Below are 11,603 nucleotides of genomic sequence, written 5' to 3'. Positions count from 1 at the left end.
GAGTTTCGAAGAGAGTCAATAATCTAGTCAAACAACTGGAGGAAATTTTCAAGACTATTCATTCTTTATATATGAAGCTTTGTGATGTTGAGTTTTGCACATTGGAGAATCAATGATCAATTGATATGATTCAAGCAAATATGAAGGCATGTTCACATTCATTGGGAAAGAATGCAAGTTCAAGCTCACCTTCATATAATAAGTTTACATTTGATCAACAGAGGTTAGTCAAGTTACTAGCTAGAGACAATGGCATAAGGAACAAATTGATTTCTATTCAATTCATGCTACTACCACATTTGGAGATAACTTAGACGGAATTATCTATAGCTCAGAGTCTATTGAAGAAAGATACACATTTTTCAAGTGTTGAGAGCTTAATTGGTCTAACTGTCAAGCTAGAGATACATATTCAAGTCATGGAATCCACAAAAGGCAGATTGAATAAAGGACTTGAAGAAATTTTAGCTAGTCATCAAACATTTTTTGATAAGCACAAGATAGCCCTAGTGCACCCCATGCCATAAGTGACAAAAACAAGTGGAAATATCTACCTACATGACATAAGAGAAAGGGGAATTATAGAAGATGATAGAAATTAGAGATAGCATTATCAAATGAAACCGCATCAGAGATTATACACATGTATATATTGTATAGCAAAGATTAAGTTTTTCTTTTGAAGACCGAGTTATAGTCTCAGGAGGAGTATTCTTTTTGCATGGAAAGCTAAGTCATGACAAAGTGTATTTGCCCCTAATGTCAAAGGGGTAGATTGTTGATCTCTAAGCCTAAGTTGCCTATTAGTACCTAACACTTAGTCATTTCCAAGGCAGCATTGGATGGTCATCATTGCGACCGAGTCATCCAGAGAAGGCTGAGCTACAAAGGACTTGTTTATTTGTCATCACATGCTAAGAAAGTCAAAGTTTGTCAAGCACCTTAGTTGAGACTGAGCAAGCATATAAGCCGAGTAAGATAGTTGAGACCAAGCAAGTAGAAAGTCAGGTATTGCCGAGTGAACAAAATATGTTGAGCAAGTAGAAGCCGAGTGACAGCATGAATGTTAGTTATGGCTAAGCGTAAGAACATTCATGTGCCGAATAAACCAGTTTTGACATATGAGTTTGTAATTGCACAAATACTTATGTAAATATTTTTAGCCGACTCGTACATGACATTCAAAGATTGTAGAGACAATTAAGGAAGAGATTACATGTTTTGTTAGATGGCATTAATCCCTAGACAAGAAGATTAACCAATCAGAAAATTAGAAGGGAAAATGACAAAAGGATGAAATGTGGATTGTTGATCCTAATCTAGAACTTTCTATGATTATCTATTTAAGAAGGGTTCCTACCCTAGGATCAGTGTGTATGAGAGAATGGAAGTGAAGTGAAGGAGCAAACAAGCTAAGTATAGAGCAAAGGAAGGCTAAGTCTAAAAGGAGTTCAGATAATGCAACTAGAGCAGTGAAGGACAAAACAAAAATATCAAATAAGGAGATCAGATTGAGATTTTGAAGAGAGGGGATCTGCAATAAGCTTTCAAAGCAAACCGAAGGATCGGATACTGAATCAGTTTAAAAGATTGAGTTCGAAAAAATCTCTTAACAGAGTGATTCTAATAAACCTATTCAAATCTCCAAACAAAGCCCTTACTTTATTGTAAGTGTAAAACCCTTTAATAGGATAAGACCTAACAAGTCTTAAATGCTTTTAACAGATCAGACCCCTCACTGGGTAGATCATCTGATATGATCAAAATTGTAACCCCAATAGGTTAACTTTGTTGTTGCAACAGTGAAGATTTGTGGGTTTCATCCCGAACCCAGTTTTACCTTCATATTGAAGAGTTTCTGGGTAACCAAAATCATTATGTTATGTGTTGATGATTTTCATGGATGTCATGCTTAGATAGATTTCATTTTAAGCATTACGTGTTTATGTTTAAATGGTATAAGATCTAAGATATGAGATGGATTATTTGTGAATTGTTTAATCAAAGAAAATTATTATAAATCTTGATTCACACACCCACCCACCCCCCGCAATATCTTGTTTCCCATTAAGATTTCCAACACATTGAATTTGGCATAAGACTAAGTTGGAGTGAAGTAAATGAACGGCTCATTGGGTATTTTGAACACAAACATCATTGTGTCCCCAGTAACTGAGAGAAAAAACTTTCCCTTGTTCTTTCAAATACAATGAGACCTGTTATCATAATAGCTTATACATTCTTGAACCAATTCAAGGTTTACAACAGCTTGGGGAAAGACTGTGAGCTAATAATAAACCATTGTCTAGGATTTCACCCATAAAATGACCCTTTGCATTTTCTTGTATTTTATTACAAATGGTGTCTACATCAACTCCCCTTAAGTCTGTATCAGTCGACAGGGGACCTTTGCAGTTCATACTAACACTTTTTCAAAAAAATGAAAGGAAGACCTCATACTTTCCTTGAATTCACAATAACAAGCCTTATTGAACCTTGTCTTGCATTCTCCACAGCTAACACTTAAAGAAAGAATGAACTTACCACTTTAAGATAGCTTTTAAAATACCAAACCTAATGAGCAAATTAGGAGGGTGGGATTTGGAAAGATTTTTTCATTTGAAAGTATCCTACAATGAGACTGCTCAAGGTAAATTGCTATAAATAGATGTATTGTCACTTTTCACCTCTGACTTAATCATCATTATTCTTACAAATGATTACCTTCCTTAGATTTCTGCACCTTACGCCGTGTACTTGACTATGCACACTCAACATTTAATGATATTGTACAAGTCACACTTTCTCATGATTACCTTATCTCTTATTTCCATATCACCCTTTTCACTACTTATATCACTAGATGACGTGTCAAGGGCCCACCTTGGTATTCGCCATGTCCAACTTCAGATGCTACTGCCATGTGTTCCTTCTGGGTACCACCACTTTTTTTGCAAGAACTACTTTCACAATTCCAAACTAGTTTGAACCGAGTTCAAAATGGTTGAGATGGTTCGAAAATGTTCAAAAGTTCAAATAGGTTCCAGGGTACAACATGTTTCAAACGTTCAAGACCTGTCAAATTAATAGACTTTGATCAACCAAAAATTGGCTAAGGGCTAGGACTGACTTAGGGCAACTTTGCAGGATATACAATTCGAAGATTTTTCATTTTGGGAGAGTCAAAGGCAATGATTCAAAATTAAATTGAAAACCAAACCCAAGGTTACTCTAAAAATAATCAAACTAACAAACCATTATATGTCTTTGAAGTATATGCTCTCGTGACTTTGGGTGCATAATATCATTGTAAATTTGATTTAAGAAATTGGAGAATGTAATGACCATACGTCATAATTAACCCTAGTGTATGAAGCTAATTATAGAGAATGAAAATATAGAGGTCAATTAGAAAAGAATGAAAGTCCATATTGTTCGTCAATGGGCCTCAGATGGTTAAATCTATGAAGGATGGTGTAGATAGACCAATGTGGCATTCGTTAGACAAGGGGTGGATTAAGACTAATTTTGATGGCACCTTTAAGGGTAACCAGGTAGTCTTTCGAGGTCCAATTTTGTGGCTTGTGAGAGAATGGGAGTATCCTTGCTCTAGATGCCAAATGGTTGGCAGATGGTATAAATAACGAAGTGGAATGTTTGGTGGTGGCTGGGGCTATCGTGGTGGCCAAAAAGTTGGAAGTTCAAAGAATTCATCTAGAAGGTGATTCACAACTTATTGTGGATGGCATCGCGGAAGGGGAGAAGGATACTTTGTATCTCAATAAGCACGGTAGAAGGATTTGTGCTCTTCTAAAGGAATTTGCAGACTTTCAGGTCTCCCATGTTCTTTGGGAGGTCAGCACAATTGCAAACAAATTAGCTAGTGTCAGGGTGAATCGGTTGTCTGTGGATAAATTTGATCTTTTTTAGGCCTTTAGATTCTTGGGATGTAAGGATTTCATAGCGGACGGTTATTTTTTTTTTTTTAAATCATTTATTTGTCATTATAATGATCCGACATCGAGCAACTGTATGGATTTGGAGGCAAGGGAAGTACTTTTTTATATGACCTTTACATTCTAAGGTAAGCCGGCAGCGTGCGTTGTATAATGCAAGATTTTTTCTGATTTGCATTTAGTAAGGTATCAAGTTGGGGAAATGCAACCCCTAGTCATTTGGACTTCCTCAAGTCTAATGGTGGTGCAAATGGTGGATGTTCGAAAGGAGTAAGAGACTATTTTAGGTTTTCTGTATAAAATGGTAATGGAGAGGTTGGAATTGGAAGCTAAGAGGAGAAAGGTGGAGCGCACGTTGATGAAGTCAACGACCCCTCTAGGGATTGATGGTAATCATGTCCCTTGACTGCATATTCCATCCAAATGGTCAAGTCATGGTGTTATCTGAAAGGGTGGCGGTGTGACTAGCGGTGGTGGTGATGCTTCAGAGGCTCGTCCATTTCTAATTTCTCAAAGGAGGAGGCAACGGATTGGTTCCTTTGATATCTAGTGTCTAGTCTATTACGGCAATGCCCATATGGGATAGTATAAGTTAATGGTTCCCGAGATGTGATGTTGTAGTATAAGTTAATGGTTCCCGAGATGTGATGTTGTCTCTTCGTGTTGTTTCTTGCTAGCACTATGTGCTTTCTGGGTTGTTTTTAGAAAAATATTGTTTGCATTCATTAGGTTTTGGGAGGCAAGAAAGCAAAATCTGCCATTGTAAGTGGCTTTGTAATTAGTCCTTTTTGAATCAATAAAATACATATTTGCGATCTAGAAAAAGAATGAAAACCCATGTCATGAGGGTGAAAAAAAGAAACTACCCTCTAACTCTAATATATGATTATAAATTAGGTTTTATTTTTTCTTGGGTATAATATTACAATAATCAAAGATCTAAAAATAAGGCACATTGGAATACAATGTTTAAACATATAGAATCTATCCAATAACCAATTTTATGCAATAGCTTGACAATATAACATGCAAATAGATTAGGTTGATGAAAATAGATTTAAAAAGAAAAAAGAAATGTGTGTAGAAGTTTGGTATGATTTTGGGGAATATACAAATCTTAGGAAAAAATGGTACTACGTGAATTCAAAAGTTCTAGGAGTAGACCTATGACAAAGGGGTGCCCTAGATGACTAGGGAGGCTTAGGTGGTGCCAACAATAGTGGGGACATCTTGCACTCAAATTTTAAGAAAATTATCAATATTATTTAGAAAACTTTATTGAATCATAATTTATCAATGTTTCAAAAGAAAAATGACAAGAATCAACCTACAAAACAGGGGAAAAGTAACAAATTGCAACTATCTCAATTGATAGAAATTGAATCCAATACAAGGAATGACAATTAGAAGACTATAAAAGGCTTGTAAATATAGAAGATTAATGAGTTGGTTTGTGAAAAAAATACTTAAAGTTGTGGCATTCGTAGTGATAGGATCATATTATACTCAAAATGCCTTCAATTTTTCATATTGTCTTGTCATTTGCATCACTATGTAAAAACATCACAATGTCCTAGATTGCACATATTCTTTCTTGTTTCACCTATAAACCAAGTTCAAGTAGAAACCCTACAAAATGAAAAGATAAAGTCTAAATGAATTTGCCCCTTGCGGGTATTCCAATAGATCTTTGTGTGTAGCAAGATGGTAATTGTGTATATTGATTCTATTAGGATTAGTGTCTCAAACATTCCAATTCCTAACTTTGACAACTCTTAGCCTACTATACAATTTTATTTATAGATGTTATTTTTCCGTCTTATGGGAGATGCAAAGCTAACTTGTCATCCTACTAGTAAAGTGACATGGAGACTCACTTAAGGAAATAGGCCTTCTACCTAGAAGGTCTAGGATTATTGATATGTACGTGTCATCTGACAAGTAATAATTATTTTATGACAATATCTTTGACAAATATTATAATGTGTATCATAGCTTATGACAAGATACAACTGACTAATCTTGGAGGTAAGTGTCTGTGTATGCAAGGTTATTGCAAGCATGAGGATTATACTATCAAATATGGTTGGTGGTTGGCTTGGACTCCCTACACTATGTATTCCCTAGTTGGGAATATAGATAAATTATATTATCCATCATATGATAATAAAGAGATTGAAAGAAAGGTACACATGAATTAGAACAATGAGAATTGAGCACGGAAATTTTCTGAGATTAACGTAAGAGTGTTTTTTGTGAATAGACCATGTTCATGAGTAAAAATGGGCAAAACAGAAGGTTGTCTCACCGAGACTTACGTGGAAGTCTGGTTATTAAGTCGAGGTGGCACTACTTAATAAACATAAGAGAAAATATGTTGGAGATCCCCTAATTAAGCTGATAGGCTTATACCTATTAGCCTTGCCATCGGATTGTTGTGACAATCTGGCATTTTTAGACGCTGAAAGGTGAATCATTCTTTTGTAGAAATGGAAAGCGGTGTCAGGAAACTGTCGATCTTCGAGTCACGCTGGATACAATAAACGATCACGTTGCATAGAACAAGTACTAATACTAGTTATCAGTTTGGAGTTGGAGCACTTGGATTTTATGTGTATAGAGGATGGGAGAGTAGATGTATTCAAGGGCCAAGCGATTTCGTCTGTAGTGAAACTCCAGGCTAGGATGTAATTCTATTCAAAAAGGAATGTAGTAGCTACTAAGAGACCAATGTATATTTCTTCTTCTACAATGTTGGATAGGAATATATTTCTCATATATAACAATGGTTTATGTGGGCAATCAAGACCAACTTCCCCAATGGTTACTTTGACCTTGTTTTTAAGATTGTCACAATTGATCCAAACTTGAATATTTTGTCCCCTTTTGAGATCCAAATCTTGGAATTGGTTGTCATTGAGATTTACACCAACATGATTGTCGTTGATATCAGTAAATTCAAAGTTTTTTGAAATTGAACTCGACTACAAAGAGATGCTTAAAGGCATTTCCCATAGCTAATAAATTCCTAATCAAGCCAACGCAGGGACCTGGTAAAAATCTCTTTGGGATCTATGAGGCGTCATTATAAACGCTAGTCGAAACTCATATTGTGAAGTAGAAGGAAGAATACTAAACACAAAAGTTGTGCTAAAACATGAAGTCAAATTCAAATCTTTCATATGCACAAGATGTGGATAGAAAGCACAGCACATAGTGAATTTGATTCAATCATTAAGGGATATGGAATTGGACTACACTGAAGCATTCCCAAACAATTGTCGGGTCAACGCGTTGAATTGGTTGAAAATGAAATTTGTGTGGGCTTGGGCAGTAAGCAAGCTACGAAGGAGATAAAATATAAGGACCGCTCTCAAGCCTTCTATTGTTGAGCTCCACCTTGAGTTCTGCCTATTTTTTCATTCTAAAACAGAAATAGGACTATGAATGGGAAAAAAAACATTGACTAAACATAGCTTTCAAAATGTTATAGATTTACCTCGATGTTGCACTCAATTGAGTGGCATAATTCATCTCCGTCATCTTTTATAAAATGTCTCTCGATTAATTGTAATTATTAGATTTGTATACTTCAAGGATTCTATGTTGAAAATAATGGTATGATTGGATTTAAATCTTAAATAAAATGCTTTGATTTTTCTTAACACTTTCAAATATGTCGATGTCTCATTTTGTGCCTACTAAGTGTTTCAAATTTAATAGTGAAGGCTATATAAAATCAATGTAAGAAAAAAGATTGTCTTTATCTAAAATATGAATAAAGTAATTTAACTTCTATCTAATTATTCAGCTATTAGCTCTATATGTTCCTTATACAAATTACTTGATGTTTTTATTACTTGATGTTTTTATTTGATTCAAATTAAATTATTAAAGATTCTTATAAGTCAATAGAATTATTATCAAATAATTTTATTTTTTAAGATTTTATGATTATATTTTCAAAGTACCAACTTATTTATTTTATGAATATGTTCAAAGCATTCAAGATTTTAAGCATCATTTTTTAATGGTGCAGGAATGAAAATATTTCTCTTATTAAGTCTTAGAAAATTATTTCATTTGTTCATTACTTCAATTATGATTGATGTTATAACTCAATTGTATAATTACCATTCTAAGATAAGCTTTAGTGTACCATTTTAGTTGAATTGGGTCTAGAGTTATGTCCATTAAATTGTAGTTAGTATATTAAGATTGAAATCGAAGAGAGAGAGAGAGAGGAGATTAAAAATAAAGAGAGATGGATGGGTAGGCCAAGGTAGAGAGGTATGGATATCGAAAAGGAAAGGTGGGCCCAAATAAGAGCTAATGAAATACAACACGATGGAGAGGAGATAAAAATGATTTTCAAATAAATATGCGGTTACAAATCCTTAAATCTTGTTATTTATGTTGAATCCTAATTCCCAATGCTATTCAAATCAATATTAAAAAGAGCAGGCATGTTCTGATTAAATTATTTAGAGAACAATACTAACAACTGTTAAATTGGTATTTTGTCATCTAAAAGGTTGAAACACCTTCTCGTGCCATTGATTAAGATAATCAATCCAAATGGCTGAAATGCGAACAAATTTTCTTTCATAATGTATACAGAATTCCTCTCAAAAGAGATTTCTCAAAGATGCATGCAAGCAATCGACCTTCAATGAAATCTGTTTTTGTTAAAAATTAAATATTGCCCAAGGATTACTCATTGGGTCGTTGGCATACTTTATGTGCTCTGTACACTTTTTGGTTTATGTTAGGTTACGTTATCGGAAGGATGTAAATCAATGGCCGAAGTGCAAGCTTTGAACGAACAAAACTGCATATAATCAGTTTACTTCTATGTTATTTTCTTTTGTATCCTATGGTGTTAAATACTCCGATATTTGTTTCACTCGCTAATGTCATTTTACTAAAGCATTTTGCTCACACTTCCCAATGGGTCTTCACTATGCAGTACTAATTTCTCTGTCCATTCTACAAGTTACATATAAATATCAAATATTTACTGAACCATCTTTTGTTATGCCTTTACAATTCGTAAATTGATATTTGTCGCTTCTCATTAACATGTTAGTATGAATCCATATTGTTTGCACTCGACGTATTGTTCATTTATATTAAAAACCACACCCAGAGAACTGAAAATCGAGCTATGCAGCACAAAAAATTTGAAAACTCCTGAATCTAATGACTCTATTATGGCCATTTCGGAAGTCAAGAACCTGAGGAGGTATTACAAAACATTAACCAATAACACAAAACGTATTGCTTAACATCGCTGACTATTTTTCTCAAAAATTCTGCACCATTAGGCTGGAAAGTGCATAACTTGGCCATCACAGGAATATAACATGAGTGACCCGGTGAATTAAAAGCTGATAGGATGCAGAGGACCATGCTGCAGTAACAAATCTCTTCTAGTGAACTGTAAATCAGTAAGAATTCAGGTATATCAAGGTAATACCCGTTCCCTGATAAAGTGCTCAACATCAGATATTTTTCCAGATATAGCAGATGCTTCAGTCACCGTGACTTTGTTGATACACTGAGAGAATGTAAACGGCTGCCCTGGGACACCTAAGGTGACTTCGTTTGCAATATCTGCATCTGATATACCAGTCCTTGAAGCACGCAATTTGTCTCTGAAAAATGATTATCACGTCAAAATTGTAGCTCAAAGACTCAAATGATCCGAATTTAGATACTGGCTCAGATTAGGCTATATATCAACTAATGGAACTCTGAAATCATTAATTAACAGCCAACGGCTAAAAGATTGAATTTATTACTCTAAAAAGGAAGAGATCTTGTATCAAGTAAAATATTTAGCTCAATCTCAAAAGAGTTAAAACATACATTTCCTTCTCCAATTGCTTTCTTATGAAATCCATCGAGTGGGCTGTGACTTTGTCCACTTTGTTGCAGACTATAAGAACTGGAATTTTGTTCTTCACGACAAGGGCCTTCGTCAGGACATCATAGAGATACCTTGAACGAACAGCTAGAAGGTATTAGGTTATGAAAGGCAGCTAATACATCAATCAGCTCTATAGTTCTGAAACACAACTGTATTTTATTGTCAACAAACCAATAAATATCTCAATCGTATATAAAAGAAACAAAATCTACAAGCAAAGATTAATGCAGTACTCAGCAGTGGCTCGACTGTTTGGCAGGAAATCCAAAGCATCAACAAGGAACACAATTCCAGCAGCCTGAGGTAAAAATTCATCCAACTTGGGTCTCAGCCTTGAATGACCTGGCAGATCCACAATGTGAACTGGCTTTATTTTTCCCCTCTGCATACAGATAAAGCACAGGATAATTTAGATGAGCAAACCTGATTATGTCTGTATGTTTGTTAATAGTCATTCCCAGTGTACCTTGCCAATAATCACCACCTTGCATTACACGGGGTGGTAACTAAATGGTATCAGTGATCAACTTGCACATAAATAAAATCAAACCAACAGGTATGGCTCGACAAGAAAAGATTCTTATAACATTAACAGACAATGATATATAGAAACCAATAAGATCAAACCTAAAAAGTGGAAAAGCAATTCTGATCAGACAGAAAACATTGACGTATATTTTGCAGTACTTAAGACCAAGAATAAAACTTGCAACATCAAGCATTCGTTAAACAAACAGCATGGAGGGCCACAATATGGGGCTCTAAAATCCTCGCATTTCTGGTTACCTATATGATTTCCTTAAAGCCAATAAAATTGAAAATATTTACTTTAAATTGAATTTTTAAATCAAAATTATCTAAACATTATATAAATAAATATTATATATATAGTATTACTTATTCTAGAATAATGCACTACATATCCTATATAGCAAAGGTTGTTACAAAGAGTTTCGATAAAATGCTGAACTGGTTTAGGCTAAGTTAACTGATTCTGGTTCTGATGCTGATGGGGGTGCAGGCGGATTTTTTTCTAGATTTTGGATGTGTTTGGGTGCGTCTATACACACACATATATACATATATAAAGTTAATATGTGTGAGTGTGTATGAAAAGAAATGCAAGAAATATACCAAAAAAACCATTCCACAGCATAACACTTCAACTTCAAACTTCACAAACACAAGGTGACAAATATACAAATTGAAATAAAAAGGAGCAAAAAAAAATTAAAAAATTGAATTAAACACATGCAAAATAGTCACTTAAGTGACTTTGGGCGTCAAGGCCTTCATATGCACGGGTGCTGTCTGGATGCGTCCAGATGCTCTTAGGGTGCTCCTAGGAAGCACATCTGGGACTGTGGATGCTCTCTGGATTCTCTTCAGTGCATCCCAAGAGCACCCACAGTCCCACGATGCGCTTCCTAGGCACACCCATGGAGAACCAGAACACATCTGCACACCAGCACCTGCAACCAGAAAAAAACCAGAGAGCACCGGTACAAGGTTTTAGCATTGCATTTGTGTAATTTCCAATACCAATAATCAATTCAGTGAAAGTATTTCAAAATCCAATAAAAGTGACAGGTGAGAACTCCAGCATGGACTCTGCAAGCTTTGTCTGGCACCAACACTATCCGGAAAAGATTTGTCCATTTCATAATTGTTTTGCATTCGAGTGTATTATTGAAAATAGGAGTTTCTGGAAAGGT

At 35.0% G+C, this 11,603-nt stretch overlaps 1 protein-coding gene across 1 annotated transcript in view; it reads right to left on the bottom strand.

The window, feature by feature from the left end:
* Positions 1 to 9,005: 9,005 nt before the first annotated feature.
* LOC149564501 (uncharacterized) overlaps positions 9,006 to 11,603 on the bottom strand; it is a 50,179-nt gene continuing 47,581 nt past the window's right edge. Inside the window, exons 5-7 of the mRNA XM_089818044.1 lie at positions 10,122 to 10,270; positions 9,828 to 9,959; positions 9,006 to 9,613 (exon numbers count right to left, since the gene is read on the bottom strand). Coding sequence (XP_089674170.1) covers positions 9,424 to 9,613; positions 9,828 to 9,959; positions 10,122 to 10,270 — 471 coding nt within the window. The 3' untranslated portion in view covers positions 9,006 to 9,423. The remainder of the gene's footprint in view (positions 9,614 to 9,827; positions 9,960 to 10,121; positions 10,271 to 11,603) is intronic.

This window comes from Cupressus sempervirens, chromosome 3 (assembly GCF_028749045.1).
Source record: "Cupressus sempervirens isolate cs-2001-9-10 chromosome 3, ASM2874904v1, whole genome shotgun sequence".
NCBI classification, from domain to species: domain Eukaryota; kingdom Viridiplantae; phylum Streptophyta; class Pinopsida; order Cupressales; family Cupressaceae; genus Cupressus; species Cupressus sempervirens.
The sequence above is the reverse complement of the archived record's forward strand: the minus strand, read 5'-3'. Positions and strand labels throughout refer to the sequence as shown.